The sequence below is a fragment of the Patagioenas fasciata genome, chromosome 10 (genome assembly GCF_037038585.1).
Source record: "Patagioenas fasciata isolate bPatFas1 chromosome 10, bPatFas1.hap1, whole genome shotgun sequence".
In the NCBI taxonomy this organism is placed as follows: domain Eukaryota; kingdom Metazoa; phylum Chordata; class Aves; order Columbiformes; family Columbidae; genus Patagioenas; species Patagioenas fasciata.
In genome coordinates, this window is record NC_092529.1 from 3,133,325 (window position 1) to 3,160,688 (window position 27,364).

Genomic DNA, 27,364 nt, shown 5'->3' on the forward strand with positions numbered 1-27,364 from the left:
ATGCTTTGTGTGTGTGCTGGCTGATGGATGGGAGAGGCTGCTTGCAAGGCTGGGATTCAGAGGATAAGTGGAGAAGTCCTAATTCCCCTTCTCTCCTTGCCTGCCATTGCAGAGGTGCATGGAGCACCCTGTTCCTTTTTTCGGGAGCCCTGCATCTCTTCTGCCTGGTTGGAGGAGTTCCTCTGGTTTAGGGAAGGATGAGTGAAGGTCAGGAGGGGAAGGGAGTTGATCTTTGGCCATAAACTAACTCAGGCATCTCACAAAACCAGAAGTCAGAGGAACTGAGCAAGCAGCCCAGCATCCCCAGGCTGCCCGGGGAAGGGGTGAGGGGTCTCACCATGGGTGTGGGCGGCTGAAACTGTTGCGGATACAAGTGCGTGGTCCTGGGGCATGGAAAATGCCACGTTTTCCCTCTTCCCTGTGAGGAACTGTGGGTTGCTGCTGGGAGCTGACCCTCACTTCATGGGCAGTGAAGCTGCAACAATGCTGAGGGGTCTGGAGCATCTTTCTGATGAGGAGAGACTGCGAGAGCTGGGGCTGTTCAGCTGGAGAAGAGAAACTGAGAGGGATCTTATTTATGCTCATAAATATCTCAGGGATGGGTGTCAAGAGGATGGATCAGATTTTTTCAGTGGTGCCCAACGACAGGGTGAGGGGCAATGAGCACAGACTGAAACACAGGAGGTTCTGTCTAAACTTGAGGAGAAACTTCTTTACTTTGAGGTGCCAGAGCCTGGCCCAGGCTGCCCAGGGCGGGTGTGGAGTCTCCTTCTCTGAGACATTCAAACCCACCTGGACACGATCCTGTGTGATCTGCTCTGGTGACCCCGCGTTAGCAGGTGGGTTGGACTGGGTGATCTGCAGAGGTCCCTTCCAACCCCGACCAGTCTGTGGTTCTGTGATGTGCGTTGCAGCGCTATGTGCTGCCCTTGCGTACGTGGAGCTTGGAAGCTCAGCGTTTTCCCATATGCTCCGTGCACATGCTGTATGGATTTAAAACCCCTTGGGGACTGGCATGCATTTGGAGGCCGCTGCTTGCCAAAAAACATCTCTTTCCCCTTAAAATTTCAAAGTTATATAAGGAACCTTGTGAAGCATAAAAATCCCGTGGCTGGAGCAGGGTGTCCCCTTTGCCACCCTGGCTTCCTCCCCCCGGGCTTGCTGCTGCCCTTGGGGATGTGACCAGAGCCCTTCGCTGCCTGGGATGGGCCAGGGGCTGCTGGGGGTGGATTTTGCTGGTGCTGTGTGACTCTCTGAGGCCACTGCCTAACGTGGGACCTCTGGGAGGTCTGTGTGCCCCCCCCGTCCTGGCTGGATGCCCATGGCCAGGTTCTCTTGTTCTGCTCAGCAGGTCAGGGTGACATGATGAGGATGCTCAATGGAGGGGGTGAATGCTGCGGAGCTGGTCCTGGTCCCACATCCCGGTTTTTAGAGGGGACACCCCTCTGGCTTTGCCTTGCCTATTGGTGTGATCTTCCTTACGTGAGGTCCCTGCTGTCGCAGCCCCAAGGGCAGAGAAGGGCTGGGGCAGATCCGCCTCTTCCCTGGGCAGAGCTTGCCAAAGCTTCTCCCCGACCCGTGGGCGAGCGCTGAACGGAGGAGGCAGCTGGCTGGGCCAGGCGCCTCGTCTGGGGCAAGGCAGCAGGGAAAAAATGTGGGGATTTCCTGAAGACGTTCCTGCGGGAGGTGGAGCAGGGCTGGCAGGTGGGGAGCGTGTTTGCTGAAGGCTCTGCTATGTGAAGTGAGGCTCTTTTCAGGAGTCCTGACCTGTTTCTCTTGGCATGGCCTTGCCTGGGAAGTGTTTTGTCTCTGGGGGAAGGCTGGGGCGCAGGATTCAGCCCGTGCTGTCAAGCCATTCTCTTTTTGAAGCTAGCTGTGGGGTGAGGAGAGGGGGTGTGTGTGCTGGGGAGCTCATGCCGGCGTCCCACGTGTCTGCGATGGCAGCAGTGGGGATGCAGAGGGAGCAGGGATGCTGTGCTGGCTCCTGCTGGGTCTGTAAGTGCTGCTCTGCAAGATGAAGAGCACCAAGAGCTTTGGCCTTGGTCTGCAAAGCTTGTTCAGATGCAGAGCAGGGCTGTATGCCTTGGATGTGTCCCAAGTGCCTTACATCAGCGCATAGGGAATTTTAAGGAAGCGTCAGCTCATCCCTTTCCTTTGTGGGTGAGGTGGGAACACTGGGACAGGATGGGCAAGGGATGGGGCTGCCAAAGCTGCTGTAGCCGATGGGCCAGAGGTGGGAGATGGCTGGTGGCCATCTGACAGGTCCAGCATGTCGAGGCATTGGCAAAAAGCTCATCTCTCCTCTGTTTTCTTCCAACAGCCGCTGCAGATTGATGACAATTTCTGCGGCCAGGATTTTAACCAGCCGCTGGGTGGGACTGTCACCATCGAGGGGACCCCGCTCTTTGTGGATAAGGAGGATGGGATGACCTCGGTGGCTGCCTATGACTACAGAGGACAAACCGTCGTCTTTGCGGGCACACGGAGCGGCAAGATCAAAAAGGTAGGGAAGCCATCAGTGCTGCTGATGGGGAGGGGTGACCGCTCGCCTCGCTGGCCCTTTGGGGGTACATATAGGGCTGTGCCTCTGTCACAGCGTGACTTGTGTAGTGGGGGTAACGTCCAAAGGGCCAGTGAGAGGCAATTCCTCCTTCCTCCTGTCTGCCAAGCAAATTTACAAAACCTCTGTCTTTTGGAAGGGTTGTAACCTAGGGAAGTTGAGTCCTGGTTGTTGGTGGATCAGAACCTGTCCTATTGTCTCTCAGGGCGGGTGAGTTTGCCCTGTAGCTGCCACGGGGTGAGCTCTGTCTGTCTGTCCAGGTCCGTATGGCTTTGCAGTGTGGGTGGTGGTTGGTGTTGATGGCTCCAGCCCGATGCTGGGGGGACTCTGCTCTTCCCATATCCCCCCACGGCACAAAAGGCTGCTTGTTGGTGGCAATTAGCAAATAGCTGTGTGCATGCCTCTCTCTGCCTGCATCTCCACAGGGCACGGATTTCCTGTTATCATAACATCGTGCCTGTAATTACAGCTGTACATGCCCTGGGTAAACACAGCTTGCGTTAACTGCATCCTCAGGCAGGGAGAGGCAGCACCAAGGTCCAGGGGCTGCAGGACCAGGGCTTGGCTGGGGGGTCTGAGCTGTTGCTCTGTGGCTTGTGAGGTGCTCCAGCATCCCATCCTGGGCACAGCACCCTGAGTTTATGCAGGTTGTGCTGGTCAGGGTGCTCTGGATGAGGCAGGGTGACCTCCCTGGCAGGAATCAGGGCCAGAGTGACATTTTGGGGGTAGCCCCTGTATGTCCCACTCACCCTGCCTGTGTTTTTCCCCTGTGCCCTCTGCCTGCCTGTTAGCAGCACCTTTAGAGGCAGGGGGACAGGAGCAGCCTGTGTTGGGATGGGTGACAGGATTTTGGGGGTCCTCTCCAGCCCTACATGCTCTGCTTGGTTTCTTGCAGTCCTCGGGGGGAGCACAGCGGCGCTGGGGCTGCGGGGAGCTGACAGAGGCAGCTCGTCCTCCCTTCCGGATCGATGAGGGATCCGGAGGGCCCGGTGTCGCGTTGCTGGCCGCTTCTCCTGCCGCTGGGCTCCAGATGGGGGCTTTGAAATGGGGATGGGAAGGAAGGAGCGTGTGGGAGGAGGGGTAGCAAAGCCACAGGGACAGTATTACACCTCCAGTTCCTTATTTATCTAGAGGGGCTGGAATTTTCTTTTTACACAGCAGATTTTTGTTTTTCCTCCTTTTTTCAGTTTTGCTCTTGTCTTTGCACCCTCAGAGCCACTTGCAGGCGGTGGTCTGGGTTGGGTGCCTGGCTGGGCTGTGGGCAGTTTGCCGCCAGGTTGAGGCCAGGACTTGGAGCCCAGGTGAGGCTTAAGCATCCTGTCCTGCTGGGCTTTCCCCAAATTGCTTTTTGCTAGTTTTGGTGCCCCTAATTGCTTGTCTGGCTCTCTGGCCCTGCAGGGCATGAGGGACGTGGAACAAGAGCCTCAGGGGGACTGAAAAGTTGGGTCTTGATCCTGCCCAGACACTCTGGGCAGGTTTTGTAGGCTTGTCCTGGCTGGACCCCTTGGAGCTCTCGCATGGCAGCGTGGGGGCACCTTGCAGGTGCTGAGCCCAGTGCTGCTGGGTCCCTACGAGGGCTGGGGGGCCTAGAGCTGTCCCCTGCTGTGACCTTGGGCTGGGCAGCCCAGCCGTTCTGCGGCAGGGGTTGCCTGGCCCGGATGGCAAAGCGCTGCCTCAGCAGCTACCTGATCCTGCCGCCTGGCTGCCGGCGAGGCTGGAGGGAGGGGAAGGCTCCCGCTCTACCGAGGGCTGCCAGCCTGTCCCCGAGTGGTGCCACCATGTCCCCAGCCAGGGGACAGGATGCCTGGCAGGAGTATAGTGGAGCATGGCCGAGGTGGCTCCCCCAGAAACAGGTGCAGGAGGTCCCTCTGCTTTTGAGCCATCGGCGTTTCCCTGTCCCCTTGGCGAGTGCCTGCATTTGCCTTAGTGAACCTGGTGGCTTCCTTGCCTTCCTGCTGGTCCCCTGTGCCTGTGTCAGCATCTCCTGGCATCTCCTTTTGGGGGGAAAGGGCTGTGGCGACAGCTGGGTGCCCCCTCCCCATCCCCAGGAGCCCTGTCACGGGTGCTGCTCTGCCGAGGGGGCACTGATCTCGCCATCTGGGTTGGGGTAAGGTCAGGGCAGAGTCACTGCCGCGTCTGGATTTTCCTTGGATGGCACCTCCCTTGCCCAGCATTTGTCTGGGCTGTTGTGTGCAGACAGAGCCTCCCTTTGTGTCCCCCCAGCCCCAAAAAGCCACGCGAGGCTCTGGCTGCCCTGCAGCCTCTCCCCAGCCCTGCTGCCAACAGTTGCTGCTGGGTTGCCGGCAGCACCTGCTGCCCCTGCAGCTGCAGGGAGACCTTCCTTTGGGGGGGGTGGAAGGATATTGCAGGCAATGTCAGGGTGGTGGGACAGGAACTGTGGGCTGGGATGGGGAGGCACCGGAGGGATGGAGGTAATAGAATCATAGAATAGTTTGGGTTGAAGGGACCTTCTCAGCTCCCCCAGTGCCACCCCTGCCATGAGCAGGGACATCTTCACCAGCTCATGTTGCTCAGAGCCCCGTCCAGCCTGGCCTGGGATGTCTCCAGGGATGGTTCAGCCACCACCTCTCTGGGCAACATGGACCAGGCTCTCACCCCCCTTATCGTAAAAAATGTCTTTCTTCTGTCCAGCCTGAATCTCCCCTCCTTTAGTTTAAAACCATGCAAGACCCCAGGATGCTGAGCAGGTCACAGCAGTGAAGCCCATGGCAGCCCGCTCCCAGCTTGTCCCCGCAGGGTCACCAGTCAGGCCGTTATCTTTGGCTGGCCCCGAGTTATGCAGAGAGGCCAGGCTTGGAAAGCCCTCAGCCCCGCGTGCTCGCCGTCCCCCGTGCCAGCAGTCATGGGACTGGGGGCACTGGGGGAATTCCTGCGGCTGCCCGGGTGAGCAATGCGGGGATGACTGAGCCGCTTCCCCCCGTGCCACCGCGGCAGGGACCCGGCCGTGCACCCTGCGGTCTGAGGGTGCTGCGATGGGGAAGTGACACAGGGACACGAGCTGTGAGTGTGTTGCAGCGGCGATGGCCAGGGGATGTTTGCGCAAGGGAAGCAAGCATTGCTTCCTAATATTTGGGTTTTTCCTGGAAAACACCTGTCCTCACTTGGCAATCTTTTTAGTGGGCGGTTGTCGTTTTCCCAAATTGTCTTTCCTATTTTTCTGGTGAACAGGAAGTTGCATGTGTAATTGCAATGGGAGCGCTCGTTCACATGTTGAAAAGCCACGTTTGACTCGTAGTCACCTCTTCACCTGTGCATGCCAAGGACTTGATTTTGGGTTTGCTTGAAGTGTGTTATATGGAAAGAGGGAACAAGGATGATGCTGGAGAGGGGGAGCTGATGGTGCAGCCCCCTCCCAGTAACTGCACGGGGCAGTGAGCATCCCGAGAGGTGCAGCACAGACTGGGCTGCTCTTGTTAGTTAGCTTGCCATCTGCTCCTCGTTATGCAAACCAGGCACTGCCGTAGGGCTCTGCTGAGCTCCGGTGTGGCCCTTGTGGGTTGACCCAGTTTTGGGTGCCGCCTGGTTATTTTTGGGGGGTGAGCTGAGCTCCTCCCTCGAAGCAGCTGGTGGCTCCCTGCCCGCTGCCATCCCCTGGCTGCTGCAGAGCGAGGAGGCTGCGAGCTGTCCCTCCTGCCGCAGGAGATATCCAGCACAAACTGGGATACAGGTGCTGGAGATCCCTACGGTGGACACAGTCATGGGACCGTGCAGCTGGTGCATCCCAGCCAGGATAGCATCGAACTACGCATCCCTAGCAGCCCGTTTTGCTCTCATATATTTTTTGAGGATTATCTGACTGCTCGGTTGGTACCGTAATCCCTGCAGCTCCCTGCCCTGTCCTGAAACCGTCTGGCCTCGGGCGTGAATGCATCAGGACGCGTCTCGGTGGGGAATCCGCTCCCCGCTGGGGCTGGCGCTTGCCGCAGCTTGTTTATTCTCTCCCATGGAAAGCGCAGCTGAACCGCCCCCACCTCTGGCTTCTTTGGCTTCTCCACTTCAATAATAATAAATAAACTCTTCACGCTAAGTGGGTCATCCCCATCCCTGCACAATGTGGTCCTCCTCTACCGTCCTGGAGAGGGCAGAGGAGCTGCTGAGGGCTTTTGGGGGGCCAGATTTGGCAAGCCGTGGAGGCACCCCCTTTCTTTAGGGTTGTTTTAAAGCTTTGGAGAAGGATGCTTCGGTGTGTTCACAGCCCTTGGTGTGTGTCTGGGCAGTGTGAGCCTAAAATGTGCTGTGAGGAGGGGGAGCTGCTGCCTGAGGGCTTTTTGGGAATTTCTCAGTTGTCTACTGGTTCTCTTCCCATTGTGAAAGCCCCTTTGCGCTGCTCTCTGGGCTAGGAGGCATGGCCTGATTGTGGTCCATGTGAACTGGAGGGAGAAGCCGTCAGCCTCCCTGCCTGCTTGGCTGGTCCCCGTCCCATGGGTCCTTTCGTGTCACCCTCTGCTTAGCGCTCAGGGTAAGCAGCTCTGGTTGAAAAGGGGTCCTTTGTGTCTGGGCATGTGAAATCCGGCTCCCGGAGCACCCAGAAGGGCTCAGCCCCCCTCGTGACCCCACTGCCGGCTACCCTAATACTGCCTGCACCTCCGGCAGGCTTTTTTTTTGGCGGGGGGGGGGGGCATATTTGGGGCATGAAACCTGCCCTGCCCTGATGGTGTCAGCTGGTGACCCTCAAGGACTCCCCAAGCATTGACCCTGGCACAGCCCCTGGAAATCCTCTCCTGCCTGCATTGCTGCCTCTCCCCAGCTGCCCACCCAGCACAAGGGCCTTTTGTTCCTCCTGCCTCTTCCCTCTCCCGCTCTGCCCCCATCCTCATCTCATCCCCTGGGGACCCCTCGCCCCCTCCCCACATGCCCACGGTCCCCCCGGGTGCCTGCGCTCAGCCCCAGAAGGGAGATCTGCTCCTCGGAGCGTGCGCCTGTGCCTCTCCCCAATCAATGGCAATAATTTTATTGGCATGACAAGGTAGCCGACGGTTGCCAAAGTGAATCCATCAAAATACCTCTCGGCAGCTCCCCACCCCCTCGAGAGCTCTCCCCGGAGTCGTTAAGCTGTTTTAATCAAGGTGGTGGCTGGAGAGCTGGCGTGTTAAGTGGATGGGGTGATGAGGAGGGGGTGGTGGAGCTTTCCGGTCCCCCTGCTCATGGCGGGGAGCATTCGGCATCGCCCCGCTCCTGCTCAGCAGGAAGGGGCCCCGCTCGCCGACATGGTCGGGCTTTGTTGAGCCGCCCGGCTCCGAACAGGATGTCTCATTGTTGGAGGAAACAATTAGAAATTCATCGTGAACCGTTGGCCTCGAGGACAAGCTGGGGTGCTGGGGCTGGGGCTGCAGGCAGCTGCCAGCTCCGTCCTTGAGTGACTCCTGGAGGGGCACTCTGCCGGGGTTTGGGCTCCTGTATCGTGCAGGATGATGGATGGGGCTGAGCTCTCCGAGGGATGCTCTGACATGCTCACACAGCACTGGAGAGGCAGAGGAGTTATTGGGGGCTCCCTTCCTCCAAACCCCACTCCCTCCACCCTTGTGCCCCCAGGCTTTTTGACTCACAAGCCATAACCCTCTCTATTTTTTTTTTTAATTTCCCCCCATCTGTTCTGCTCTCTGCACAAAGCCGGCAGGTGAGCGAGGGCTGGGAGCCTGGCTCCGGGCCAGCCGGGGAGGCAGCGGCAGCCGCCAGCCCTGCTCCAGCCTTCCCTGCCGAAAGCGCTGACGGTGCACGTCTTGCCCGTCCCTGGCTCCGGTGCCGGGCGCCCGCGGGCATTGTGCTGCCTCACCCCAATCCATCAGCCCGCTCTGGCTGCCGCGGAGCTGCCGCCGGGTCCAGCGGCGTCACCACCGGGCTTTGCCGGTGTCGGGGCAAGGTGACTTTTGGGGAGTGGCGTGTTGCAGAAGCTGGAGGAGGCTCAGAGGTAGAGGTGGATCCCGAAGACCCTGTGTCTTCAAAAGAGCTGCTGGGTGCAAATGTGGCATCTGTATTCACCCCAAAAAAGGAGGTTTGAGGGCAAGATGGCTCTGGGCAGTCCCCTGAGCTGGCTCTGCTGCTCTGTGGTGTGTGCTCCGAACAGCAGCGTCGCCTTTGCCATTGGTCCCTGCAAACACCATCCCATGCTCTGGTGGGGGCTGCCACCCTAGAAATAGCCTGGAAATAGGTCTGGGAAAGGAAAAGCAAGAGCCTGCAGGTTTGCTCCTGTGTGCCATCCCTGACCCTGCCCTTGTTCTTGTGGGGCTATGTAGGGCAGTGCTGGCCATGGCTCGGCAGTGCTGGCATGGCTCAGCAGTGCTGGGAGAGCGATGCTTTGGGGTTGTTGTTGGGGACACTGAGTGTGCCTAAACCTATGGGCAATGGGGGCCTGCGTTAGGAAAAGGTGCATGGACTTGCCCATCGCTGTGGACAGGCAGGGCCGGCAGTGAGCGCTGGGTTTTCCCTCCCGGCTGGTGGGGTTGGTTTGGTTGGTGAAGCATGAAGCTGCTGAACGTTTTCTTCTGCATCTCTCTGCCCCTGAATGCGGGGCTGTGGTCCCTATTCTGCTGGGAAGAGCAGGAGCACGACTTTTGCTTTAGGTCTCGCCTCTTGCTGGGGACCTCTGTGGTGGCCCCATGGGGACAGGGCAGGGTGAAAAGCCACCCCATTGAGATGGAAATGAGCTGGGAGGCCCCAGCTCTGTTGGGTCCCTCCTGTTGAAGCCATTGTGCCTATTCACAGTCTTGAACACTGACTAATTTTGGCTTTTCAGGTGGGTGAATAGCCCTGGCCTCCCACCAGAGGCAGTGGAGGAGAGGGAGCCCTTTTAGCTCATCGGGAAGGCAGCAGTTTGGGAGGCAGGGACTGCTTGGATGGGGAGGGACAGTGCTGTCCTGCCTCGCCTTTGTGCAGCCCCATTAACCTAGATTAATGGTGCCTGAGGAATTTGCCCTGAGCCGGTGGCTGCTGGAGGAGGGAAGATGTGTGCTCAGCAGGGGCCAGGCTGGTTTCCACGTTGTCTGGGTCCCTGTGTGGTGACAGTGGGGAAGGTCAACCATCCCCTGTCCCTGTGGGCTGATCTCCCCCCTTCTCCCCTTCCAGATTGGGAGGAAGAAATCCGTCATAAATCAAGACTGAGGTGGAGGTGCCGTGTGGCACTTGGGGGTGCAGGACATGGTGCCATCATCCATCTCCAAGGCTTTGATAGACATGGGGGTCACTCGTCTCCACTGCAGGTCCAAGTGGGGATGGTGCTGAGCCCCAGGCTGCTCAAAGGAGCTGCTGTTTGGCTTCTGTTATCCTCTGTCCTTTTTAATTATGGGCTTTCCTGAAATGGAGCAGGGGAACAGATGCTGATGGCCAGACTGGTAACAACAGGGCAGGGCAGTTTCTCCCCTGTTTCTCCCGTGGTCTTTGTTGTGCAGTAGGGTGGGGGACAGGAGTTAAACCCCATCCCTTTGGGTAACGGAGAAGCATGTAGGACTCAGTCCATATCTTACCTGGGTCATTTTCAGCCTGTGTGATACAGGGCAAACAAACCCGGGGATCAGGGCTGTGCTGGTAATCCTGGCGTAGCTGGCGGATAAGCAAATACCCGAGAGCTCTGCTCATCACAGGGCGACAGAGCCGGAGACACGGCACCGGGGTTTAGATGTGCCGCCTGGCTAAGGAAAGGGTCTCCCAGCCTTGGGGGATGTGGGTGTTAATCCTGGCTTAGGCCACCACAATGAGGATAATACTGGGCATTTTACGTGATGGCACTTGATGATGAAATGAGTTTGATGGGTTCTTGCTTTAATCTCTCGGTTGGCCACGGTTGTGTGGCTGGGGGTGAATCGCAGCAGGGTGGGGGCAGAGCTGGGTGTTGAAGGGCTTTTCATCGAATAAACCTCCCTGCATGCCCCCAGCTGCTTCCAAGCTGGGAACTTTCCCCATAACCCCCCCTCTCCCTTTCCTTACCCGTTGCAATTGGGTTGAGACTGGAGGTGGAGAGTGTGGCTGCAGCAGGGGACATGACGGGCAGGGGTGGTGCCATTGTTTGGGGTTTGGCACTGGATTTTGGGGCCTCTGGGTGGCCCGTGCTGTTCCAGAGCCAATCCTGGCACCTCCCTGCTCTTTGTGCGCCCGTGGACCAGCACGAAACCTCACTATGGCAGTAAGAGCAATTGTCTACACGGGGAGCAATAGTGGGAAAGTTTTATTTAATGGATGCTTAGTTCTTTTAATGCCATTTAGCAGCTGGAGAGAAGGAAGAAAGCCAGCGCTGTGTGACAAGCCGGCTCTCTGCAGACTGAGGACGGGCTGTGGTGGTGGGGAGCATCCCTACGGTCTTGCAGAGAAAGGCAGGATGATCTGATAGCTCTTTAATTTTGCCATGCTTTGTGCTCTGGAGGGCAGCACCGGTTGGTTGCTCTGTGCTGGGACAGGTCTGGCATGGCTGGGGAGCTCGGTGGGGAGATTTGGGGTGGGGTCGTGCTGGGGGAAGCATCTCCCTCCCACCATAATCCCCGTATGGGTGAAGAAAACGACGCCGGGCTGAAAAAGCCCGTGTGGATTTTATTAGCTACAACCCTAATGATGTATTTTGTATTGCTCTCCTGCGTGGATAAAAATTACCAGACCTTGAACAAAGGGGAAATAAAAAAAAAGTCTCTCTGACCTTGAAGCCGTTCATTCACTTGTCTTCATTTCATTCCCCTCGGCTGGGGATGCGGGTCAGTTTTGGGTGCTATTTATAGTCCGCTTCACTCTATGGTTTTCTTTACAAAGCAAAAGGTTGTCACCTTTGTTTCTGATACTGCAGAGAGGAGATGCTCGAGGGAAAAGGAAGAATAAATGAGAAATTTTTCAGAGTGCTCCTGTGCACGGCAAAGCTTTGTAATCTGGAAAGATCAAAAAGCCCCAGACTGCCGCGCCGAGCTCCTCGTGTGGATGTAACCGGGGTCCGTGCTGCCCGGAGGGGTCCGGGACGATGCTCTGCCGTGCTGCTGGAACCGATCGGAGCCTTTATCTGCTCTGAAATGGCGATGCTCTCCCTTCCCGAGCAGCTTGGCTCGCCTCTCTGCGTCTGGCATGGTTGGCTTGGGTTGAAACAGCATGTTAGCTTAATTCTTCCCTTCTCCCTCCCCCATGAAGGAAGACGCGGCTGCATTTCCCACCTTCGCCGGAGCCGCCCACCCGGAGGAGTCCCGCTGCCGAAATAGCATCACCCGCCTGCGCCCACATCCCCTCCTCTGGCCCCATCCCTGACTGACAGGCTCGTTGAAACAACAAATGTTGCTGTAATTTAATTTTCAGGCAAACAATAGTCCGGGGACAATGTTAAATTCATGAAACTGGCTTAATGCGATGAAATTTAATGAAGCAATTTGTGTGCTAGCGTGGCTGTGTGCGGCTTCGGGGTAGCGGGGATACCACGCCATCCCGCCGGGTGGTCCCTCTTTGGAGACGAGATGAGGAAAGGTTGATGCTCCTGGGGACAAGGGGGGCTTGTTTTGTGGCTCCCTAGGCTGTGTGTATTATTGGGGTGCAGCTTTTGTGTCTCACTCTTTGATGCTGAGAGCTGGCGAGTCCCGGCTCTGTGGTTTGGCCAGGAGGGGAAGGGTTAAATGAGGGTGTTTTGGGGCAGGAGGGGGTTTGGCTCTGCAGGCTGTGTCTTTCCCAGTCCTTTCCTCCGGTTGCCTGGAGCCCTGGGAAGGCCTCTTCGCCCCCCTTAGCGGAAGGTCTGTGCTTGGTGGTGGCGGGGCTTGCTGAGCCAGGGAATTGACCCCAGGGCTGGGGCTTAGCAATGGATGGATCCAGGCAAAGTGCTCCTGCTGCTGATCTCCAGCTGCTCCCGGAGACCTCTTGTCCCCCTGTGTCCCTTGGGGGTGGCGCTGGGCAAGAGGGGAGCAGCAGGCAGAGCACAGAACAGGGAGAGGAGCCTTGTGCTGGATGTGCCTGGAGGGTTTATCCTGGGGGATGTGCAAACACGCTCTCCTCCCCAGTCCCTACTTTGGGGTGCCAGATTGAAGCCTCAGATGCTGTAGCACCCCATCTCCCATTCATGCAACGCTGGCTTTTCCAACAGTGATGGCCTCCAGGGCCACGCTGGGTTGTGATCATCGAATCGTAGAATATTTTGGGTTGGAAGGGACCTTCAAAGCTCATCCAGCCCCTGCCATGAGCAGGGACATCTTCACCAACTCAGGTTGCTCAGAGCCCCGTCCAGCCTGGCCTGGAATGTCTCCAGGGATGGTTCATCCACCACCTCCCTGGGCAACCTGGGCCAGGCTCTCACCACCCTCAATATTCACAGGGCTGTTCATTGAAGCTGTTCCTTAGTAGCGAGAGTCTGGAGTTTCCCCACAGTGATTGACAGAGCCTTGTAGCTCTTAATTACATACCGGCATCCGCAAAACGAATCTCACGCTGCCGTAACTGGAGGTTTAACGCGGCCGATGCTGCTCGCTGGACCGGGTGGCTGCTGAGGTAAGGGGCTTCCTTGCCTTTTTGGGGGCAACTCAGTGTTTTTGTGGGATGCGATGGACTTGTGGAGCTGTGTGGGTGGGAGCTGGGGCAGTGGAAGGTGAAGGGATGGTGTTAAATGTATGTGTGGATATCACTGTGGAGTGTTTGCTGGGGAAGGAGGGAGCTGGAGACACATGGATGCCGTCTCCTTCGGGGTGGGCAACGGGACCTATGGTCCCGTTGCCCACCCCGAAGGAGACGGCATCCATGTATCTCCATCAGGGCTTTTCTCACCTGCAGAACTCCTCTCACATCCTCCCAGTTCTCCCAGCAGCGACCCCAACCAAAACCCGAGCTCCACCAAACTCATGTCGCTGATGATGCTCTTCCCAACCAGGACTTAAAGCTAAATTTTCACTGAAAACCCTTTCAAGGGTGAATTTTGGGCTCAGCAGGGGTGCTTGCAGGCAAGCTTGAGGTCTGTAGAGCAGTTTGCAGTCTTGGAAGATGTGAAGGCAGCAGGTCTGGAGGCTGGGTCAGCACTTGGCTATTCCCCGGCTCCCCTGGCTTTTCCTTTCCATTGATGGCAGTCAAAAGTTAACCAGCAGCTGTTGAGCAAAATGCAACTGAACAAAAATCCATGGAGGAAAAATATGATGCAGTTTTGACGTGCGTGTGTGTGTGTATATATATATATATATGTATTTATTTTTCTTTACAAGCTTCCAAAAATAGGCCTGTATCTTGGCCAGAGTGACTGTGCCTGTAATTAGCTCTGGAAAGCGGGTGTCCCAGCGAGGCTGGTGCATACACAGCCATGCAGAAAGGCTCAGCATCCCTGGCGAGGAGGTCGGGATGCGGGACATTGGGCACAGCTGGAGGTCTGGGGGGCAGACAGGGGGTCCCCGTCATGTGCTCTGTACCCGCAGCTTTCATGCAGAGGGAGGGGAGCAGCCGCTGCCCCCTGGGTGGAGATGCTGGATGGAACTGAACTCACCACTGCCACACTTGGTTTCTTGGAGGGGGTGTGATGCATGTGATGCTTTTTGTAAGAAATGAGCAAAGTCCTTTAAAAAGACCCAAAAACAACTGCACCTTGCCTGCATAGCCAGTGCCAGCTGATTCCCACCCAGCGCAAGCGATGGGAACTTCCCAAATTGAATTCTCGGTTTATTTCCCCAGGGTTTTTCCGTGTTACTCTCCCTCTCTTTCTGGTATGTTTATGAGCCTCGAGGGATCTGTTTTTACGCTTAACGTTTAAAATTAAAGATGTGTTTCTCTTCTAGCAGGTGAGATAAACACTCCCTGTCTCAGCTGGGAGTTTCCTTCCTGCCTCTCCTTTCCCCTCCCGAATCTGCTGGTGGGAAAGTGTGAGCCCGTGGCTGGAGTGAATAACCTGGGAGTGGGATGTGGAGTGAATAACCTGGGAGTGGGATGTGGAACGAATAACCTGGGAATGGGATGTGGAACAAATAACTAGGGAATGGGATGTGGAGCGAATAACCTGGGAATGGGATATGGAGCAAATAACCTGGGAATGGGATGCTGGGGCTCTCCTTCCAGCGGGGACCAGTTGGCTTTGACGCTTCGGCTTTGTTCCCCCTCCCATGTGCTGCCTTACATGAGCATCCTCACCGCTGTGCTGAGAGAGCCTTGGCTATAAACCCAGCTCAAATCTCCAAGAACGTGATTTTTTTTGGCTGAGACGTGGCCCAGCGGGCGTTTCTGAGTCAGCTCCGGAGGTGGTACCGCGTACCTGTGCAGCGGGGCTGTTTTTGCCAGTGTCTAGTGAGCTCCGAGTCTTGCCCTCAGCATCCCTGTTGCGGGTGGCAGCTCTTGCTGACAAAGACTGTCGAGTGAAAATTCTTGCTTCTGACCCCACCTAACCTCCCAAATTCTGTTTATGCTCATGAGCAGGGAGAAACAGAGACAACCAGTATGGGTTTTTTTAATGGCTTGTGTGTTTCTGCTGATGTTTTTCATCAGAAAAATGGTAGTTGTGTAGAAGCAATTAATTGGAGGAAAAGTTTATGGCAAGAAGCGTCAAGAATGTTTCAGGGATAGTTTGGATGAAATACATTTTTTTGTTAAAGCCTCCCAGCGAAAACAAAAACCTTGCCCTATTTTGAACCTTGCCAAAGAGAAACAGCCTCAAAACTTCTTTATTTGTGTGTGCGTGTATCGTTTAGGTGCCTTTATTTTTTCCCCTATGCTTGTGTGTCGTTTAAGTGCTTTTTTCTTTTCCTGTTCTTGTTAAACAAAAGCATGTGTTTTCCTGGCGCGGTTCCCCGGAGGCAGCTCTGCCGGAGCAGAGGGCAGGGGCTGCGGAGGTGACGGCCGCACGAGTCCGGGCAAGTCCTGGTTTTTGGCAGGAGCTGAATTCCTCCCGTTCTCGGCGGTGGGGGCACTGTGGTCATTTCTCCCACCCGTGCCACCCGTTTCTCCTCCGTGGCATCTGCGGATGGCGATGCCCGCAGCCAAAAGGAGGAGCGAGCTATAGGCATGCACGCAATGCTTTGATATGCTGGGGCAGAAGGTGGTAAAAGAAGAAATTAATGTTTGGGAGTGATGTTAGCGCCTTGGCTGCCTCTCCTGTGCAGCCGTCGTCTGCAGCTCCTCGGCTGTCGGTAACCCTGCTGCGCCGCCTGCTCCCTAGAGCAAGTGAGGGTTTGGGGAGGTTGGCATGAAGAAAATGACATTTTATGGAAGAGGTGATTTCCTAAGGGAGGATTTCTGTCTCTGTGCATGGCCCGAAACATCCCTGGGCTGCTGCGGCTCTGTGAATCTGCCTCGGAGCTCCGCTCACCCCGGTGTGGCCGAGCCCTGCTGCGCGGAACCTTCAGCCCCAGCCGCGGGGCTCGGCGCTGGTGTGTTTTTCATAAAGGCTCTTAATCACATACAGGATGTTTCTGTTTGTTCAAGCCATGAAATCACACAAACAACCCACCCCCAGTTTGGCTTTCGCAGAGCATCAGCTGCTCGGCCCGAGTCCTCGGCAGAGCGGGAGCAATCCTCCCCTCTCCTCCTCCGGCTCGGGACCCGGCGGTGTGGCAAGGGGACGCCTTTCATGTGTCGGACATGCCCTGGAAAGCCGCCCGGCAGCGGGGACGGGATTAGGCGAGGGCTGGGAGCCGGGGCTGACTCATCGCTGGGGCTCGCGCTTGGCCGAGGCGGTGGCAGCGTCTCACGGGGACGCTCGGGGACCATAAGCCGGGACCAGCCCTGCGTTTTCGGGGGGCTGGGTTGCAGGCAGGCTCCGTGCGAGTGGCAATACCAGCTCAGACCCTCTCCTAAGAAGAGCGTGGTTGTTTTTGGGGTGGGTTGCAGGTACCATTTTGTTCCCAGGCGCTGGGGTTGTGTGGTTTTGCGTTACCCCAAGCACCCAGCCCCAGGTGGGGACATTGCAGTCCTGCCACTGTGTCATCGTCTTTTGCATTGGGCTTCATCCTTCAGGTTGTTAAATGGAAAGAGAGTAAGAATGCGTCAGGATAGATTGAAATTAAAAAAAACCCTGACTTTTCTCGCCCCTGTTGTGTGCATTGGTCCCATTGCTGCCGTTTCCATGGCAAAGCAGCGGGCCCGTAACCCAGCCCGCCCTGTGCTCCTCACCATTTGGAGGAGCAAAAACTCCTCGGAGATGATGAGGATAATGTAACAAGCCATTAACGAGAGGGGGGGAAAACACCGGAGGAGCCGGAGCGGGGTCGGGGCGGGGGTGCAGGGAGGCAGGGCTGGTTTTTGGCAGGGAGCGGGTCACGTTGGCAGCCTGCTCGCCTCGCCTTCGATGCGTTATGAAGTTTTGGAGGTTGCTTGAAAAGTGTCTGGGGAGCGGTGGCGAGCCAAGCGGGCTGCGGGCCAGCTCGCAGCTAAACATGTTGTGTAAAATTGCAGTCAATTAATTTAAGACCTGCCAATTTCAACTGCAAAGCGCTAGGAGGTTCTGTCAAGTTTTCAATGGGATAAAAAGGGGGAAGGGGGGGATTAGTTTTCAGCGCTTGGAAGGGCACGTAGTGATCTTCTGCCCGATCCTGCAAAGCACCGCTGCGGCTCTCTGCTCCTTTTGGTTGCAGTAAACTCGCTACCACCAATGTTAAAAGTCTTTCTGGCGTGTGCCAGGGCTGGGACAATGAGGGACAGCAGCCACAGCACGGGCAGGCACCGATGGCCATTCCAGGGGCTGGGGGGACACTGGCTCTGGGGAATTGACCCAGTCCCCTTTGGCTTTGTAGAGCTTCCCCACTGTAGCCCCATGAGGAGCATCCCCTCTACTGCACCCTGAGGTGGTCTTATCGTAGAATCATTTTGGTTGGAAGAGACCCTCGAGATCATGGAGTCCATCCGTTACCCCACCCCGGCACTGCCCCATGTCCCTGAGAACCTCATCTCTGTCTGTCCAACCCTCCAGGGATGGTGACTCCAGCACTGCCCTGGGCAGCCTGTTCCAATGCCCCACAGCCCTTTGGGGAAGAAATTGTTCCCCAGATCCAACCTCAACCTCCCCTGGTGCAACTTGAGGCCGTTTCCTCTGCTCCTGGTGCTTGTTCCTGGGGAGCAGAGCCCGACCCCCCTGGCTCCAAGCTCCTTTCAGGCAGTTCAGAGATCAGAAGGTCTCCCCTCAGCTCCTATTCTCCAGCTGAATCCCCCAGGTCCCTCAGCCGCTCCCATCACACTTGTGCTCCAGCCCCTCACCAGCTCCATTGCCTGATGTCTTTGTTGCCCTTTTGTCTTCTCCCAGCTTGTGTGATCCCACCAGTCCGCTCTGATCCTTGCCACGTTGGGCAGAGTGCTGGCTGTCTGAAACAGAAGAAGAGCTGGGAAATATTTAGGGCAAACCCAAGAGATACCCCATGTACACTCGTGTGCTGTCTTGGAGGTCAGGGTGGTATTTGTGATGTCTGATGCGCACCGCATGGCAGTGGTGGGAAAGACAACCTACCCTGGGGAGCTGACAGAGGGGTGGGCACAGTGCCTGAACCCCAAAAAGACTCATCCACCCCTTCTGTGGTGGCAGCAGGATGGTTCTGCTCTGCACAGAGCCCCTGTCCAGCTGCTCCCCATGGGCCTCTCATGCCACAGGAACGTGGCACCTCTGGCTGGAAGCCCTGGTGATGTTTTGCTATGTTTGCCGCAACTTTTATTAGAAACGTGTTTCCTGGGTTTTGGAGAGAGCAGTGTTTGTACGTGCATCTGCAGGCTGGCTTTTTGTTGGGGTTTCTTTTTTTTTTAACAGCTTAATGAAAGTTCAGAGCAGGCTGAGCTCTGCTTGTGAGTAACAGTCATGAGACGCGGGGCGAGCGGGCTCCGGCCGTTCCCCTTGGGCTGCTGGCAGCCAGCGGCGGGGCTGAGCGGCAATGGGAGCTTCTTCTGCTTTGGACTTGTGCCTCTATGCGTACCTTTGTTTTCCCATCTATGAAAACACCGTAGCTCAGATTTACAGACATGTGCACATGCCTGTGTCTGTCCTTTCTGGGGTCTCCTCTCTGGGCTCTCACTGTAGCCTCATCCATCTGTGTCCCCAGGACACCCTCTCCAACCACTTCTGCTTTATAACTCGCCACTAAAGGGTACAAAGCCACGTCCTGGTGTTTGTGCTTTTCTGTGCACGGGCTCTGCTCTGGCTTCAGCACCGGTGTGTGCGATAGAGCTGCTGCGCGTCCCCACCGGGCTGCTGCTCCGCGTTGCTGGGAGGAGAAGGGAATTTTGGAGGTCGGTCCCTCCAGAGCCGGGGGCTCTGCCGCGTAGGCGCCGCTGTCTGCGAACTTCCCCGGAATATATTAAGCGTAATTTCCTCCTCCTTCACTGGGAACTTGTTAATATTTCACTGGGGCGCAGGGGCAGCCTGCAAAGCCCGTGCTTCAAAGGAGGGCAGCTTTCAGCAGCCCTGGGGTTAGCTTTTGGTTTCGCCAGCTCTCGCTATTACTCGTTCTGTGGTTTTAAAAATAGGTTGAAAGAAAAACACCCAGCAGAGGAGAAAGCTTGGGCAAAGCCCACCAGCCTTTCTGTCACCTACATGCTGCTGTGGCTCGAGTGTCTGCTCAGCTCCACTCTGCCTGCACTGGCATTTGGGGAAAAAGTATGAATTTGATGTAGTTAAGGGAGAAGGACTATCTGGGCGCCTTCTGAGCCTGCTTGGGTTTGAAATGGCCAGGAGAGACTCAGTGCAGCCCGGCTGTGTCCCAGCGCTGCCCGCCCGGCGTTTAGTGCTCCTAGATTGCTCTTCCCAGCGAGGAGCTTTTCGGGAATGACCTTTGGGAGTTTGGGGGAATTACTTTTGCCCGATCCTGGACTCCACAAATCGGAGCAGGATTGGCCCTCCAGGAGCAATAACAGCAGAATTACTGCATTGCATGGGCGTCTTTATGTGTTTTTTAAACCTTGCCTCCTAATTATAAATAATGGCTGTGATATGAGATATGATTATGATGGATGGTGATTCTGTATTCCGTGTGCATTAGCGGCTTTAACCTTGCCGGGGTAATTATGTCTCATTTCAAATTCTGATACTATTTATTTGAGGTAGGGGACTGGGAATTTAATTTCTACTGCTTTGTCTTTTAGTAGTATTATTATTTGAAAAGGATACCTTTGCAAAATTGTTTTTTAATCATTCCCTCCAGTTGGCAGCACCAGTCCGTTAATATTTTCGGGGCCCATGCGGGATTGTTTTGGAAATGTTTGTGAAGGTGGATGTTTTGGGGAATGTGAAGGGCTGATGTATAGGGGAGGACCTTCTCCTTAAGACACCCGTGTGCATTCCACTGGCTTCGGTCTTCGTAAAGGAGCTGGTTTTGCCCTTTTGCAGCGGCTGCTGCTGTTGACCCGTGTGTATCTGGGCTCACAGGAGGTATCGGGGGGTCCAACCAGGGCTGAGCCGTCGTCTCGCCCGCCCCTCTCGCCGTCTTTGACAGCATGTTTAATTAAAAACCGCCTCAACCCCAAGATTGCGCACGTGGTCCTTAATCAGTTTGAAGTCTCTGTGAGAATAAAGTAATTATACTACTCGTTTGGTTACAGTAATTAAAACTTTAATTAACATCATTTCCCACCCCTTAGCCTTCCTCTACAGATATTCAGGAGTGCGATGGGTGCCTGCCAGCGTTGCATCTCGGGATAAAGCTGTTTATCGGGGGGCTGTCTGCCCGTCCCCATCCCCGCAGCATCGGGCCGCTGAGGTCTGACAGCACTTTCTCTTGTTATTTCTCACCAGTCTGCCCAGTGCCAACCAGCGTCCCTGGCTGGGAGCCACGGTGCTGGCATGTCACAGGGGGTGGCAGCTCTGCTTGAGGTCCCCTGGCAGCGGTGAGGATGGTGGGAAATGTTCCTCAAACATCTTCTGAGAACTTGGTTTTGGATGTGACGTGTGCCCTGGTCTGAGCTTAGCAAGAGCCGGGCTTTCAGAGAGCAGCCCCGCATTCCCGGGAGGAGTTTATTAAGTTAGCTGGACTCTTTGTTTCCCGTTACATGGACCTGCGAGAGCTGAGGTTATAATGATTTGTGGCTGGGTGCTGTCACATCTGGAAAGCTCCAGGTGGGCTCCAGCCCCCCTGCACCCCACTTTGCCTCCCGGGTGAGCCCCGCGGTTGCTGTCACGCTCTGCGTCGGCTGACGGGACCTGGCGTTCCCCAACAACCTGAAAAAGGGATTTTCTGCCTGGAGGAGCAGGGCGGGGAGTTCTGCATCGGGGCCAAAGGAAATCCATGCCATGTAAAGCCTGAGCTCTCAAATACCTCGAGCGGCATCCTTGGGGGAAAGCAATCTCTATATTTAAATATTCTCTGTCTCTCCTTCAAAATTGCTCCTATGCACAGACTGAAGAGCCTAATTTTCAACCTGGTTTTGAATGGAGAGCCCACTGCAGAGGAGTGATTTTCATCACTGCACGTTCTGTGTGGTGGGGCCCACGGGCCCGTGGTCCTGGAGCTTTCCCCTGGCCTTATGTGACCTCCAAGAGGGGCAAAGTATATCCAGGCATGCGGCTGGTGGGGTTGGAGATGCTGTAGAAAGGCCTGAGGTTTAGGGTGCGGGAGCGAAGGCTTGAAATGCAAATGGAAGGTGAGAGCGGGGAATTTTAACAAACACGTCAAGAGCTCAAGGTGGAGCGAGCGAGAGGGTCTGAGTGTATTTGAAGCAAAATATTTGCAAGCGTTCTCCTGTGTGCTCAGCCCCAAGCCAGGCTTAGCTGGCTGTTACCGCTGGGAGCACCGAGCCTGGAGTGGCAGAATATTTCTTCTCTAATCTTGGAAGTGCTTGTGTTTGGAACAGGGACTGTTTCTGGAGGAAAGGCAGAGCCTGGAGTTCTGATTGTGCCGTGTCAATAGTGAAGATGTTGATCTAAAAAGGAAAACAAAAGGGTAGCTGTAACTTTCTGCCTCCTCCTGATTCATGGGTTACGTTCCCATGAAGTACAGCATGTGATGTATGATTTTGTCATTGAACTTGTAAGAGATTCTGCATGTCAAGTCCAGCTGCCTGTGCTGGGTGTTACTATTTGATGTTGTCACTGTGCCCTGTGATATTTAGGCCTTGATTGTTTATTGCTTATCTGCTTCTCCTGGGCAGTCTGTTGTGATGTGTCCATGGATATAAAACACCAGGACAGCCCTGATCTGTGGTAATAAGAGGCTTGATTGGTGGGAATGGATCAAATCCGGTGTTAAACAGGTGAAGTTGAATTCCCCCTGTGCAGTCAGTGTTGTCCTTCTCCCTGGGTGGAGGTGAATGGGCAGTGGATTAAATTCCTATTATATCCCCCTTGTTGCACTGCATTGCTGCAGCAAACGGTTTTCGGCTTGCACGCTGTGGAAATAACAGCTGATGCACTTAACGTGGCTGGAGCAGAATGAACGGGGAGCTGCAGAGGTGGGTTTGTGGAAGGCTTTAGGATCTGATGGATGGATAAATCCAGACGCAAGACCCAGTGCCCTGCACAGGCAGACCCACTCCAATGGGCTTGGCTGGTACTGAATCTCTATCTGGGGTGGGAGGGGACCCAGCCATGCGGTTACCCCGAAGCAGATCCCCCCATTTGGGCTCCATCCCTCTGCAGCCTCTCCTGTGTGGTCTTTTGCTGCTGCTGGCTCCTCCGTTTGCAAGACCAACAGCCCTTGCTTTGTCCTCAGGCAACTCCTCTCTTGCTGCTGTGTTGTTTTAGGGACCAGGAAGGAACACAGCTATTTTCCTGGAGCCGAGGGGGCAGAAAGGATCCAGCTGATCTCCAGCTGTGCTGCAGCCTGTCCTTCCTCCCCACTGCATTCCTGGTAAAGCCTTGCTGCCTCCTCCCTGCCTTGGGAGATCCCCTGGCGGACATCTGGACAGGGAGCATCCCCATCGCTGCTGGCAGGGTGATGGGACAAGCCCTCGGTGTTCGTGTTGGGCTTATCTTGGTCTGGTCGCATGGTCAGAAGTGCAGCGAGGCTTGGGAATGGGGGGGTTGTGCCACCCTGCTGATCTAAGCAGCATTGTTTGGAGGAAAATAAGCAGTGTTTTGGATTTGCAGGAGAAATAGCGAGTTCTAAGCTGTGGAGAGGCTGAGGATGGTAGTGCTGGGTCTGTTCTGCTCTCCAGCCAGGGTGATGGGCTGTGCATTGAGGGAGACTGGGGGCCAAGGGTCTGGGCTGGTCCTCATGGGACAGAAGGATGCGGGCTTCTTGGAGGAGCTGGTGCCTTGGCAGTGAAGGGCTGGCTTTTGTTTGGAAAACTGAGTACTGAGCCCTTCAGGCAAGATCTTTCTTCCCAAGGACTTGTCTGGGACGTTTAGGTATTAACTGGCCCCAGGCTGGTCACATGCAGTCTGAGTCCCATGGGAGCCAGGAGGGTGACACATTGCCATGGCTTCGGTGTGCCCGGGGTGTGCTGGCACTCTTGGGATGCCTACAGTAATTAACAAACGGCGAAAAAAATAATCCTGGATTTCTGTGACGTGCTCTGCCCTTCACTGCTGTCACCCAGGGCTGTTTCCTACGCAGAGGGAGAACAGTGAGATGCAGCAAGAAGGTCCCCATCGCATTTTCCTGTGTGCTTTTTCTGCCTTTATCTTCTAGGCCTAAAAAACCTTTCCCATCCGTTACGGGGCTCCCTGGAGAGGGACGTGTCTGTGGTGAGGTGCTGGCCCTGCGGTTTTGCCCTGCATTATGCTGGAGAAGGGGTAGTTTTGGATGCTCTATCGCTCCCTCCCTAGGAAATGGATGCCCAGGGAGCTCCTCTGCTGCCCCCGAGAAAGCCCTGAAGCTCCAGTCAGGTCTGTGTAGCCATGAACCACCTTGGAGGCAAAGCCCTCACGTCCCATCCAGAGCGCTCGGTGTCGATGGCTGCGTGCACGTCCTCTCCATGGGTTATTTTGCATCGCTGTTGCTCGGCTGAGGGTCAGCGCAGACCGAGGACTGCCACCCTGCAGGGTCGCAGCATCGCATGAGGGGTCCCTGGGGTCCCCCATCCTCCCCCTGCTCTTCCTCGTGCTGCTTGGCAGCTGCCGGTGCCTCCCCCCGCCCGGGTCCCCGGCAGCCCCGGGGCACAGCCTGCCCATCGATTCGCTTGTCGGGGCCCCCCCTCTGACCGCCTGAGCCCCGAGCAATGCTGATTGGGAAATAATTGCAATAATAATAGAGATATTTTGCTCCTGAGTGACTAGACGATACAAACCGGGCGCTGAGCCAGGAGAGTTTTGAAGGGCAAAGCTGGGAAATCAATGGCTCGAGACCGATGGAGCAGCTGTAGGGGGGACGAGGACGGGACTGGGGACTTTGCTGGGAAGGGACACAGAACAAGTGACTTAACCCATCCCATGCTTGTGGGTCCTAACAGAGGGCTGCTTGTCATTCCTCCTCCTGCTTCATTGCCTCCATCAGTCCCTCCTGCACCCGGGTTCGCTTCCAGCCAAGGCACCGCTGCTGTGCAGTGCCCTGGCACTCGCTCCCCCTTTCCAGTCGTTTGCTTTTGGTGCCGAAAGATTGGAAAGGTTTCATTTTTTCCTGACAGCGTTTCAGTTCTGTCAAAATTGCTGGAACGGCGCGTTGGGCTGTACCTGCCGGTCCTGCTGATGGAGCGATGCGGGCAGAGCTGGTCAGGGGAGGTTTTGGGAGGGTTCGCGGGTGGTGGGCGAGGGGCCGGTCAGTGCCGTGTGGGCTGGCGCTGGTCTGGCCGGCTCTGCTGGTGTGGGCGGCTGAGCAAGAGGAAAAGGTTAGAAAGGAGTTTGCGCGAAAGAAAAAGGTGATTGAGGAGTTTCTGGGGAAGGTGATGCTGTGTTCCAGGGTCTGGCTGGGCACATTTGCTCTCCTGCCTCCTCTCTCCCCCGTCTCCTCTGGCAAACCCCATTGTCTTCACCCAATTCTCACCCCACCATCCCGGAGAGGTGCAGTGAGTCTGTCTGTCCTCAGCCCACGTGGCCAAGCTCAGGATACCGCCCGGGGATGACACACCGGCAATAACATGTGCTTCGAAACCGGTTAGATTAACTGGTGTCATATCTGTCAGTGCTGGCAAGATGCTGGCATTTGTTGCTGTTATGAGCATTGATTTAGATTAAGTATCTCCTTGGTTTTTTGCTTTATTATACTGATATAATTAAAGTCCCAATATTCCCTGGCTCAGGGCGATGTCGGGCCTGGGATGAAAGCCTTGCTTGTGTTCATCTTTATAAAGTGAATGACTTCTACTAAATGGAAGTAGGCAGCTCATCTCACCCCTTTTCCTTGGCTGGGTTAGTGTTTGAAACAGGAGCATCCCAACCCTGTGTGAGGGGATGGTGAAACCCCCTCCCCGTGGGGGAGGCTGGGGGGACAGTACCCACCTCTACAGGCTCCCCCCGTGCGCTGGGTTGAGCAGCCGGCAGCAGACAGCTGCCTGTCTGTCTGTCTGTCTGTCTGTGTCCCGTCTGCGCCCGGCTGCTGCGTTCCTGTGCGGGCAGCTGGTGAGGAGGGTGGCCGGCTGGGGGGAGCCGGGATGCCGCTGCCAGCCCCCCCGCATAGCTGGGATGTTTCTGTGGGGCCGTCCTGTCCCCAGCCCCGGGAGCTGCATCCCCAGAGCCCTGCTGGTGCCCCTGCCGCCGGCTACCCGTACCCTTTTGGCTGTGGATCCCACTTAGCAAGCCCCGGTAAAGCATGACTGGGGCTCCCTTGGTGGTGATTTTATCGAGGCTTGAGCAAAAATGGGGGCGTATCCTCGTCTCCCTGGATGCCAAAGTTTGATAACCCACAATACAGTGGGAGGGAATCATAGAATAGTTTGGGTTGAAGGGACCTTCAAAGCTCATCTAGTCCAACCCACTGCTGTGAGCAGGGACATCTTCACCCAGATCAGGATCCACAGTCTCCTCCACCCCTTCTTCCCCACTCTTGCATACTTGTGCTCCCATCCCCATCAGCTGTGCCCCCCAGAAACAGCTGATGCTGTGGCCCCACAGCTGCTCCTGGACCTGCATTTTGCTGGGCAGCCGCTCTGCATTCCCGGTGTGGGGTGGGGGGAAGGAGTGCACCCCCCAGAGCAGCTGATCCGGGAACCTCATTTTTAGACCCCTGACCCTCTTTTTGGAAACCGGAGAGGGGTGTGCAGGCAGCAGCTGCTGGCACGGCTGGTCCCCGAGAGATGGCTGGAGGGAGGTATGTGGAGGGGCAGCTGGTGTCCCTGTCCCCCAGCTGCCGCGGGGTGAGCCCAGGCCATGTGCCTGGGGGACTGTGCAGGCTGGCACCCCAGGGGAGGTCCCTGTCCCCCCGCCAGCCCCCCCAATTGGACACGGGATACTCCCATTCCGCCTGTAGGCTTGTTGGCGTGATGTGTGACACTCCTCAGCAGCTGTCACCTCTGGGCTCTGTGGGTCTTCCATCGCCTCCCCGAGGTGGACCCGTGGTTTGGGGGTCAACTCTGCCGGGACCTGCTCCTCTCCTGGTTTTATTTTGCTCTATCCTGTGCCCTTTGGGTGGATGGTGCTAAAACTGAAGCAAAATGCCTGGGGTGTTAGCACAGCCCTGCTCTTGTGGAGAGAGGGGATGTGCATCCATCAACTTGGGACTTTGGTGGTACCCGAGCAGTGGTGGTGTGGGGAGGGGAAGATTTTGGTCCTGGGGTTGGCCTCTGCCCATGTCAAAGCTTTGTCCTCATCCCAGCTCAGGGACATGTGGCAGAGATGCTCACCGGCACGAGGATGGGAGAGGAGGGGACCAGAGCATGAGCAAAGGTGGGACAGGGACCTCGACCAGCATCTTCTCACAGCCCCATCTCGTCCCCCCTGCTCAATCTCTGTCCCCGATGGACATTCCTGGGGCTGGGGGACTCGCTGCTTCCCCCAGCGAGTGTTGGGAGGAAAGAGAGGAGGCTCTGAAATACACTCCCGTAAATAAGCCCTTCTTTTGCGTTGCCCATTGGCGCCGTGCGAGCCCTGTGGAACTGGAAAAGGTCCCCGTGAAAAGGCTGCGGAGTGTGTTTCAGACAGATAAGTCCCTGCCTTTGAAGTGTGGCAGGCGGGCAAAAAGCGCCCTCCTCTTGTAGCTGCTGCCAGCCGCTGCGAATTAATCACAGCCCCGTACAGATAAGAGTACAAAGCCTGGCTGAGCACTTCTCCTGCCTGGAGGAGGGGTCTGTGGGGGACCGCTTAGGACCCAGGATGGGGACTCAAGAGCCCAGAGACGGGGAGATGGAGGGCTGCAGTGGGGGAGCCCCATGGGGAGATCGGCTGTGGGCTTGGGGGATGTCCCTTGTGGAGAAACCCAGTCTCCTGGGGACCCTGTACCTCCAAGCACGTGTCCTTGGTCCTGCAGGAGGTGGTGTCCCACCCCTGTTGGCGTGTGTTAAATCTGAAAGCGGCCTTGGCATGTCTGCAGCTGCCTTCCCTCTCCGGCTGTGCTTCCTCCCTCCCCACCTGGTGTCCCTGGTCCAGGCTGAGCTGTGGGACCCTGTCCTTCACCGTGGTCCTTCTCTGGACCTGCTGCCAATGCTGGGTGACCGTTAGGTCACAGCTGCTGCCCTTCATTCCTCTCATTGCCCGTCTTTCTGAAAGCACAGGCCTGGGGAGATGCTTCTCTGCGTGTTGTCCCCATTGCTGGTGGCCCTAAGGATGCTGAGAGATTTGGTGGTTTGGTGAGCAGCTGTCAAACAGGTGTTATGGCAGTGGGGAAGTACCTTCTCATCCAGACCAGCCCTGAGGACATCTTGTCCAGGCGAGCAAGCGTGCTGCGATGGAAGGAGCCGTCTCTCCTCTTACACGTCTCTGCCCTTCGGATACTTTTGCTTCCCCTTCTCTCTCACGTGGGTTTCAGGTCTCAGCCTTGTCTTGTACAGCTCCTTGAGACAGTGGTTCTTCATTTGTGCTAGACATGGTGGGGCTTTCAGCCCTGCAGAAGCTTCTGGATGCTCCAGCATCATGATTTGTAAAGGAGAGCCAAA

The 27,364-nt window shown here is 56.2% G+C and overlaps 1 protein-coding gene across 4 annotated transcripts in view; it reads left to right on the forward strand.

Moving 5' to 3' along the window:
• PLXNA1 (plexin A1) overlaps nucleotides 1-27,364 on the forward strand; it is a 120,639-nt gene that overhangs the window by 20,502 nt on the left and 72,773 nt on the right. For all 4 annotated transcript variants that reach the window (XM_065845594.2, XM_065845597.2, XM_065845596.2 and 1 more), the window contains exon 3: nucleotides 2,321-2,503. In XM_065845594.2, coding sequence (XP_065701666.1) covers nucleotides 2,321-2,503 — 183 coding nt within the window. The remainder of the gene's footprint in view (nucleotides 1-2,320; nucleotides 2,504-27,364) is intronic.